The 10839-nt window shown below is 37.8% G+C and overlaps 1 protein-coding gene across 2 annotated transcripts; it reads left to right on the top strand.

The window, feature by feature from the left end:
- Positions 1-2540: 2540 nt before the first annotated feature.
- Positions 2541-5035, top strand: LOC145123504 (uncharacterized). Of its 2 annotated transcripts, none has more exons than XM_079058713.1 (2): positions 2541-2833; positions 3710-5035. In XM_079058713.1, exon 2 carries the CDS (start codon positions 3722-3724, stop codon positions 4853-4855), a length of 1134 nt encoding a protein of 377 aa, XP_078914839.1. In that variant the 5' UTR covers positions 2541-2833; positions 3710-3721; the 3' UTR covers positions 4856-5035. The 2 variants fall into 2 exon arrangements, with proteins under 2 accessions (XP_078914839.1, XP_078914838.1); XM_079058712.1 differs by having other exon boundaries at positions 2541-2977.
- The last annotated feature ends 5804 nt before the right edge of the window (positions 5036-10839 follow it).

Raw genomic sequence — 10839 nt, 5'->3', positions numbered from 1 at the left:
ACACACCATGTCCATTTGCCAACACGAGTATCCCTCCTTCCCTCCCTATCTTAAGGAGTTAAGGGTCGCCACACCTTTTTTTTTTTTTTTTTTTTTACTCTCCTCTTGCTCTTCTCCCCCTTTCTCCACTGAAATAAATTAAAAAACAAGTGAGTGGTGAATACACCCTTGTTGAATATGTGTGGTGAAAGATGGAACACATTTGTGACACTGAGTACACCTAATACCCTAAGTAGATATGGTTTCTATAATTTGAAAGGTAAAACAATAATAATTTCTGTAAGTAAGGTGAATCACAACCTTGGAGGTTTCACATTTCGCAAATGACGTCATGCTTCTTTGTGATTGGTCTTTTGACAATATGAGACGTATGGTGCAAATTCATAAATGTTTCTTTTCGGATTTTGATCTTAAAAGTTAATTGAATGAAAAGTAAATTAGTTGGCATGGGTGTTAGGTATAAAGAGGTTGTAGATGCTGGGGCCATCATTGGTTGCTTGCCAAATCAGTTACATTTTATTTAACTTGGGTTTTCGGTATGTCTCGCACTCACGGTTGGAAAGAGATTATCAATAAATTTATCAATGATCTTTGTAATTGGAAGGCTAAGATCTTATCAATCAATGGTAGATTAACCATTCTTAAGTTGGTTTTCGGAAGACTAGGTATATACTAATGTCCAGTGTTGTAGAAATCGGCCTAGGCGGCCGATTAATCGCTTGGTTGCCTCGAACCGATTACGATAAGGATGTTTGGCGGAAATTGGTCAAAATCGGTCAAACTCGGGCTTGGCGGCCTTGGCGGTCCTCGGCGGTCATAGGCAGGAAATATTTAAAAAATTCAAAAAAAAAATAATTTTCAAATATTACACCAAAATTTTAAAATTTAAAATTTTCAAATACTTAATTTTTTAGGAAATATTAATTTTTTAATAATTTTATTAATAATTTAGGGTCTCCGATTAATCGCCGATTAATCCCCGCCGAGTCTGATTAATCGCTTATCGCCAGTTGACCGCCGATCGATTTTTACAACCTTACTAATGTCCATGTTTAAGGTTCCAAACACAATCCTAAATGTATTGGAGTCTTTACGTATCCGTTTTTTTTAGGGTGGAGAGTTGGGAGAAAGAAAGATAGCATTGGTTAATCGGAAAAAATGATGTCTAGAAAAAACATGAAGGTCTTGGAGTGGGCAATTTGTCTTCTTATAAATGGCGATAAAGGTTTCTTGAAGATGATCATGAGTTATTGGTTCATGTTATCAATGCCATTTGCGTTAAACTTGGTAATTTTGCCGAATGATGGGTTTTAATGGTCCATGGCTTAATATTGTTCGTTCTTTTGTGCAATTCGAATATAGAGTTTGAATTTCTACTCGTTTTGTTGTTCAAAAGTGGGAGTTATCAATGTATAAAGTTTGATATTGTTGTATTTGTGGTGTATGTTATGTGGGCGAGGTTCATAAATGTGGTCATGATAAGAGGCAATAGGGTTCTCCGACAAACGAGAGTGTTTCTTTCACATTCATATGAGCTGTCAGATTCATTCTTTGCCATCAACTTTTTTTCACCATTGGTTGATTGTGATTCCATTATACCAATTAACAACAACATTGCAGGATCAAAATTTATGTTCATCATGGTATTCAATGCTATTATAATATTATATAAAAATATAAAAATTAACTATAAATAAAGTTGATTTTCGTTCCATTAGGTTTGGGTTAGAGGTGCACATGAGTCAGTTTTATCAAAAACTAGTTTTTTTTTTTTTTTTTTTTTTTTTTTTTTTTTTTTTTTTTTTTAATAAAAAAGCCCATTGGGGTTTTAACCATTTTCATATTGGTTTCGATTTTAACCTAACATGTTTTGGGCAAGTTTTTTATATTGAATATATAGGGCGTGTTCGGCACGGAACGTTTAGGAGCGTTTGAGAGCTTCTAGCGTTTGACAAAACGCTCCGTTTTGAACAGAAAGACTCGTTTGACACTACAAACTTCTAGATTTTAGTTTAAATAAAACGCTCCAAATCCAAATGCTATTTTGCGTAGCGTTTAACAAAACGCTACAAGCTAGAAGCTATCCGCTACAAGCTACCCGATATCAACTATTTTTGCCGAACATAACAATAATCATATTTTTAAACTATTTTTATATTTGGGTGGGTTTCGATTAAAACCAGTTTCCAGTTTAACCTATGAAAAACATAATTTTTAAACTCAAATTTAATCGTGATATTTCTTGTAATAAATAATAACATTCTTTGAACTTAGAAATACATTAAAATAAATATAGCTTCAGCTAAGAATTACATAAATATTTAAACATCAAAATTAAAAATAATAAAAATTATAGTCTTCAAAGTAATCCTTCAAACAATAGCAATACATAAAGGGCAAATATCATCATCGGAACATATAAACTTTTAAGTTTTAGTTTAAAATGTCATTTATATATTTTTTAATATAAATTTATAAATTCAATATTACCTTTTAACGTGACCATTTTACATACAACATGTCTGGAATATTTTTTAGTTAACAACCGTTTCTTCAGATCAAAAATCATACCACCAACACCAACACCAACACAAGCGTCACTCTCCTCTCTATTGAGTCACGATCTAGGGTTCCAGCATTTGTCCCTCTCTCCTCTCTTCTGTATCCAACTCACACCGGTGGTGGAATGCCGGCCAAAGGCAGTGAAGGTCTGTAGTGTTTGTGGAATCGCTCTCTCCTGGTATCTCCGGCGAATCGCCCTCTTCCGACGACAACAGCGAAAAAACAACACCGCGATCGTTCTCTTCCGGCGAATCCATCTCTTCTGAAGAAGGTAGTGGAAACGAAAAAACCCTTGCGTTCCTTTTTCTCCTCTCTTGCGACGAAACCCTTGCTTCTTCTTCTTCTTCTTCTTCTTCTTCCTATTATCTCTGTTTTGAAGATCGATATCAAAAACACGAACAATAGAAGCTGTAAAGTAAGTATTTATTTCTTACCGATAGTTGGTTCGTTCTTTCTTTCTTCTATAGTATCGCTGATGCTTGATTGTATATTGTACCGTACAAGTAGTAAATGCTTCACAGTGTTAGTTTATGATCCTCGTTTGTTCGTCTTGAATGAGACGATTTTGTTTGTCTTGAAAGTCCTCAGGAAATCGTAGTGATCTAGGGTGAATTGTCTGTAAGATGAGTATTTAGTTTCTGATACTTTGTTAGATTTTCTATGCTTTGATTCAATTTGGTATGCTGGTAACATCTACAGTTTCTAAGTACTATTCTCATTAACAGCATTCATTTCATCCACAACTGCTAATTTCTAATCTGTATATATAAGCTCTATGATCTAGGGTGAATTGTCTGTAAGATAAGTATTTAGCAACAAGAAGGCCATGAATACGTTTCCAGATAATAAATGGGCCATGTCACCTTGATTTTCCAAAACCTTATTGGTTGAAATGAACTTGTGTTAGGATGATTGAGAATAATTTTTCAAATCAGCTAGCAATCTATTTCTACCTACAAACAAAAAACTTATGAACTAGTTTCGAAAACCAGATAGAACTATTTCTTTACATTCTCAACATAACCAATTTTCGCATCTTGTCTGTTTTGCTTCTTTGTTTAGTTATGCAACAAAAGATCATATGTATATGCGTCTATTGGAAACTGTTCTAATTAATATCTATTTTTTTGTGTATTTTATGTGGAAGTTGCATATAACAATGCCTCGAATGTTCAATTTTCTGATGAGTAAGAGAAGGAGAATGAATAGAAAAAAGAAGCATGATGATGCATCTGGTGCTCGAATGAAGAAAATCAAGACTCGAGACAACAGTGGTGTGTCATCTTGGTCAAATTTTCCTCATGATGTTCTTCTTTTAGTTATGACACGACTTGGAGTCGTTGATTTCATTGCATTTAGTGGAGTTTGCAAGTCATGGAGATCATTTGCAGTCTATAACAAGAAGAGTTTTATGGTGTCCAAACCACCCATGTCCATATCTACCATCTCTTCTGACACTAATGAGAAAGAATACTACCTAAACGACTTTGAAGGAAGAAAGTACAAAATTACCCTTCCCTGTTTTGCTCATGGGGGGAGGTGTATAGGGGTAACCGGTGGTTACTTGATTTTGTTCAATGAGAACACATGCGACTGTTGGCTTGTGAATCTTATCACAAGGCATGAACTTCATTTCCCTGATGTCCCTCATTACCCTCATGTCCCTGTCTATGGTGTGTTTTGTTGCCCTGGTTTATTCAGGGCTATTCTTGTCTTTTCACCTTCAATGTCCGAGTGGGTGCTTGTTGTGTTGAATATATGCCATCAAGAAATATGGTTTTGTATAGCGGGTAAACGAGAATGGACGAAAGTCGCCACCCGTTTTAACATCTCTGATTTACATGCTTTCAAGGGGAAAATATATATTCTAGTGAGCTCTAAATACTCTCGATCAGATGAAGATGAAGTAGTGAGGCTATGTGAAATGGAACTCTATCCAAAGCCTAAACTGATTTTACTCAAAACCGAGAATTTTAAGAAGCAAGATTTCACATTTCCGAGGTTTGTCAAGTTTGGTGAAGGACTTTGTGTGATAGATCTGCGTTCAAAACATCCATTCAGGATTCATGAATTGGATTTTGGCGAAATGAAATTTGTGTCACGTGAAGAGAAAGGAGAAAAGTATGCATTCTTTCTTAACACCTTCATGGATGGTAATACTATTACACTTAGAGAGATGTGGGATGATATTCATTCACTATACGGGAGATATGCTGTTAATGATAAAGAGGAAAAGGATGGGTTTTTCAATGCAAACATGTGGTATTTCTTTGATGACTGTTTCAATGTTTGATCGCATACAATAGTGTCGTTTATCTTTGACTTTATGATAGAGAGTAGAGACTTTTTTTTCACATGTTTTGGTTTTTACTTTACTGTCATTTGTATTTCAGTTTATATTTCTATCTAGTTTTCTTTTGTGATGTGTTGTGGATGGAATTTTGTTGAATATGCAAAAGTCACATGTTTCCCACCATGATTTTTCTCTCACAACAATCAGACGAGAGTTGTGGGATTTTTAGGGATATCCAATTGCTTATCAGGAATCAAATCCGAAACGTATGTATGTGATTTTAATGTAGTTATTTCTATGGATTGTATGTTGTATGAGAAGTTGAAAGATCGTTTTTCATATACTTATGGAGAATGTAATTTCACATAATTCAACAATCTGACGTTCTGCTCTTTTTATAGGGTGAATTTTGTATATGTTGTTTTGCCTAGCTTAAAAATGTATTATGGTTTTAAGTATTAAAAACATCGTATTTTTTCAAATATCTTTTTGTTTTTTAAATTTTATAATACATTTCTATATTTTAAAATCATTATGACTTATAAAAAAAATCGAGTGACATACAATGATTTGACCAAATTGACCTAAACCTTTAGCCTGATACGTACATGTTTACTACCCACTTTCGTTCTAAAACCTATCATAGTTTTTCGCAAGAAGCATCGAGCCCACCATTTTCATCCAACCAAATGGAAGCACTTTTTGTGGCAATTTGACTCACGAAGACCCGTTTATATTCACTTCACTTGTTTAATTTCAACTCAATTCGAGGATAATTTCAACTCAATTTGAGGAGGAAGAATTTATTTTCATACTAGGTTACAACCCGTAGGAACCACAAATAAAAGATATAGCAAAAAGATAAAATTTTGAAGTTCTTAAAACAAACTTTTTTTGTGCTTTTTTATACCATTATAACAATTCTTATAGGATTGATAAAAAAAAACATCCATTTTATGTAACCGTTTGAATATTAATTAAAAATAACGATCATAGACTTACGAACAAACATCTAATGTATATAAAAATAACTCATTGCAAATTTTTGATATTAATGATTATTTTGATTACCAAAACAATAACCATGTGACAAATTCTAAAACAATGAAACTACATTGCCATTTCATGGAAAAACCAAAATACAAAAACAAAGTACGTTGCCATTTCATTCAAAAAGACCATACAGGTGACAAATAACCAAAAAAATATGTGAACTGAAATGGGTGCCTGTAAGATCACATAAATGGTCCATGTTTAAAAATCGTATTTATATATACTATTATGGTGGTGAAGATGAGAATGAAAAAACAACACTAATGAACATGATGGTGAAGTTTATGCTGAAAATGCCACAAGATGAATGTATCTACATGAGGATCCCCATAATTTAAAGCTTTCATCTTCTCTCTTTCCACCTTTCTTCCTTATCATCATCTTTACGTTAACAATGAAAAAATCACCATGTTGTCAAAAATAATAAAAAAAATCCTACATGAAAAAAAAAATGCAAATATGTACAGTGAATAAACATACTAGCTTATCAGTAATGGCAGAACTATTAGAGGATGTTTTGAGAAGAAATTACCTGTCAAACATCTCCAAAGGGTGGCATTTCTATAAAATTACAAAATAATAACCGATTTACCATTTGATTAGGTAAATCAAACAAAATTATAAAATTGGAAGGAAGTAATTAGATTTAACGAACCTTTACATTAAATGTGAAGCTTGGAACCCCAATAAATGATGTTTAGACTAATATTGTTATTTAATTTAAATTATTAATCATTTAATGATGTTATATAATTGAATTTGTATCTTTATTTATAACAGTTCTTAAATAAACAAGTTCCTTTTTTCTAACGGATAAAAGGGTAAAATAGACATTTACTTTGATTCAGATGACCGATTTAGTTATTTTTAATTGTAACATCCCAAAAATCATGACCAAAAATTTCATTTTAATTATTAAATAAAACCATAGTTATCAAGACATCCGTCAAAATCATAAGTCAAAGTATCCAAAACATCACAATCAAAGTATCCATATCAAAACATCTGTCAAATATATCAGAGTAAACATCCCAGGCTAAAAACATCATGGTGAGTGCAATGCAGTCATCCCGAGCTCTTCCCTTTGCTACCAGAAGTACCTGAAACCAAAACTGAAAACTGTAAGCACGAAGCTTAGTGAGTCTCCCCAAACTACTACATACCATACACATAACATGCAACTAGGAGATACGGGCTCCACCCACACTCAAGGAGATACAGGTCTCGCCCACACTCGCTAACGGGCCCACCATATACAATACGGGCCCCGCCCACGCTCAATGAGATACGAGCCTAGCCCACACTAAACTATCTAGGAGATACGGGCCCCGCCCACACTCGGCTATCTAAGAGATACGGGCCCCGCCCACCCTCGACTAACTAGGAGATACGAGCCCCGCCAACACTCAACTACTAGTGAGATTTGGGCCCCGTCCACACTCAGCTAACTAAGAAGCACATACAAGTATCACACAAACAACAAGTATAACCAATCTACCAATCTATTCCATATCCATACTCAAATATTGCTAAGATACGGACCCTGACCAAACTTAGCTACGAATCAGCACACATAACATACACGGGCAGACATTGGTGCCTTCGACCCGTTCAAACCAAGAGGAAACTCACCTCGCAAAGCTGAATGCAAAATCTCTCGGTACGAAATCTCAAGCGACTGCTCTGACTACTTCCCGAGCTATCATTACAAAATAAAACTTAGTCAAAACCCAATAATCCTTCTTAGGGTAAAATGACCATTTACCCCTGATCTAATCTAGTCCATGACATAGGCCCAAACCAATAATATGAAAGGCCCAATTCTAGATAGCCCTTCCAAGCCCATTAATGGCCCACCAATGGCCCAATTTTCTAAATTGGGCCCAACTCCTCAAATGGGCCTTCCCTTAAGCCCAAACATATTCTTATCCCAAAATAACTGATTTCTGATGGCCCACTATGACCCAAAATAGCAAAGTCCATGGAATGGACCAACCCGAGGCCCAAATGACGAAAAACCCAAATCCAGTGAGTACGCGGGTGAAACATCCCAAAAATGCAACCCAAAATTTTTTGTTTGAAAACATTACTAAACCATAATATCAAATATCAAAAGATAAAAACCATGAATTGTGTATCTCAAATGTCATAATAAATTATCAAATCAAAACTAGTATCAAGATCATATCAAAATATCAGAGTCAATCTCCCAGGCTAAACTGTAACTGTGGTGTGTGCCATGCCATCATCCCGAGCTCTTCCCCTTGCTAGCGGAAGTACCTGAAACCAAAACTGAAACTGTAAGCACAAAGCTTAGTGAGCTCCCTCAAACCACCACATACCATACAATAACATATAAAGCAACTACTGGGCCTTGCCCACTGCATCGGACCGAAGTCCGGAAACTGCATCGGACCGAAGTCCGGAACTAACCAGGGCCTTGCCCTCTGCATCGGACCGAAGTCCGGAAACTGCATCGGACCGAAGTCCGGGACTAACTGAACATAGCATAGCATAATCATAACTACTAGCATAAACACATATACTGCATACTACATCAGACCGAAGTCCAGAACACATAACACAAATACATGCTTGAGTCACGAAGACATCAAGCACACTGAACTACTCGAAATCCGGAATTACTGCTAACTAAACGGGCCGACATTGTGGTTGTAGACCCGTTCCTACTGGAAGGAAAACTCACCTCTTAACGCTGGCTGCTGAGATGCTAAATCTGAAACTGTTTGACTGCTGCTCCGGAACTCCCCGGCTACAAATCTCATAAACACTAAATCAAATAATGATAACTAATCTCAGGGTAAAATGACTATTCTACCCCTGGTCAAAGTCAACATCCTGGTCAAAGTCAACTTCCTGGTCAAAGTCAACTTTCAGTTGACCGGACTCGCCGAGTTGGGCCGCCAACTCGCCGAGTCCCTATCATCATCTCTAGTCCTCTACTCGCTTCTACTCGTCGAGTTTGGCAAAGACTCGACGAGTTCTTCTTCGATACTAACATCGAGTCTAACTTCATCCGACTCGCCGAGTTGTATGAACAACTCGTCGAGTTCTCCTTCATCATATGAACACGTCATGTCTGTGACTCGCCGAGTTGTATGAACAACTCGTCGAGTCTGTTATTGAGGCAAGAAGATTGCCTTGGACTCGCCGAGTCACGGCGTGGACTCGCCGAGTCTCCTGCATGCCATTACTATACAGTCGATTCTAGTTGATTTCAGTGCATCCAATTCATAGATCTGGGCTTCTAGGGCTGGTTTTACACGTAAAGTTTCCAACTTTACGTGCATGCACAAGAGAATGGGGCTTAAACACCAAAATCATCCAACAATAAGCACTTAGGGTTTGGAACAAGGCTATATCTGCATAAAGGTAGCTACATTGAGCTCCTAGAGCTCAATAACATCCAGATCTATGGTTTCCATCCTAAGGAGAGCTCAAATCTCGAGTTTGAATCATATAAAGCCCCAAAAGAGACATAAACAAGCATAAAAGAGGGTTTAATGGAAGAATAAGCAAGGTAATAACTTTATTACCAGAATATGAAGCAGATGGAAGCTAGCTCTTGGATCTCCTTTCTCTTCTATTGATCTTCTTTCCTTCCTTCTCTTCTACAACTCTCAAGTTATCACAAAACACTCAAGCTCAACAATGGGGACTAGGGTTTTAAAGAGAAATGCTCTAAAGGTGCTGGAGGCTGGGGTGGGAGGCTATAATGACGTTTAAATAGGGTACAATCCCTGGGATTTAGGGTGTCATCCAGACTGGCGGACTCCCCAAGTTAGGGAAAAGGACTCGTCGAGTCGCCCACTAAAAACGCGTGCAAATCCCGTCTCTACTCGTCGAGTCGGGCTACTGAATCGTCGAGTTCCTCATAAGGAGGGAAAAATACTATATTTAAATTTCATACCAGAAATGGGGCGTTACAATTCTCCCCCACTTATCTTAGACTTCGTCCTCGAAGTCTGCTGCTACTGATCCTGAAAATAACTCCGGATAGTGCTCCCTCATCTCCTCCTCATTCTCCCACGTCCACTCTGAACCCTTCCGGTGCTGCCACTGCACCTTCACTAACTGAACCACCTTGTTCCTCAGGGTCTTCGTCTTCTGATCTAAGATCGCAACTGGTCTCTCGATATAATTCAGGCTGCTATCAACCTGAATATCCTCCAATGGTACCACTGCTGACTCATCCATCAAACGCTTTCGTAACTGAGAAACATTGAAAGTGTTGTGGATCTGGCTAAGCTCTGCTGGAAGATCCAAACGGTAAGCAACCCGACCCACCCGGGCCAAAACCCTAAAGGGACCAATAAACCTGGGGCCCACCTTGCCCCTCTTCTGGAACCTGATGACACCCTTCCAAGGTGACACTTTCAGGAGGACCATATCGCCCACCTAAAACTCCAAGTCCGAACGCCTCCTGTCGGTGTAACTCTTCTGCCGACTCTGCGCAGTCTGTAGTCTGCTACGGACCTGCTGGATCAACTCTGTAGTCTTGAGCACCACCTCAGTGCTCCCGATGACCCTCTGACCGACCTCGCCCCAATATATCGGGGTCCTACACTTCCTCCCGTAAAGCATCTCGAAAGGAGGGCGGTCAATACTGGCGTGGTAACTGTTGTTATACGAAAATTCCACTAATGGAAGATACGTATCCCAACTGCCACCAAAATCTAGAACACATGCCCGAAGCATGTCCTCGAGAGTCTGAATCGTTTTCTCGCTCTGCCCGTCCGTTTGAGGGTGGAAAGCGGTGCTGAAGAGGAGACGAGTCCCCATCTCGTCATGGAACCGCTTCCAAAACTCGTCGAAATCATTCTTTACCATCTCTTATATGCCAAAACCACTCTAGTAACATGGTCACCATCCTGGGCGCACCCTAGCCTTCTCAGGGTAGCTGTGACCAA

This window comes from Lactuca virosa, chromosome 7 (genome assembly GCF_052849685.1).
Source record: "Lactuca virosa cultivar CGN04683 chromosome 7, Lactuca_virosa_CGN04683_v6, whole genome shotgun sequence".
In the NCBI taxonomy this organism is placed as follows: domain Eukaryota; kingdom Viridiplantae; phylum Streptophyta; class Magnoliopsida; order Asterales; family Asteraceae; genus Lactuca; species Lactuca virosa.
Note: the sequence above shows the minus strand (reverse complement) of the source record. Positions and strands in the feature narration are given on the sequence as shown.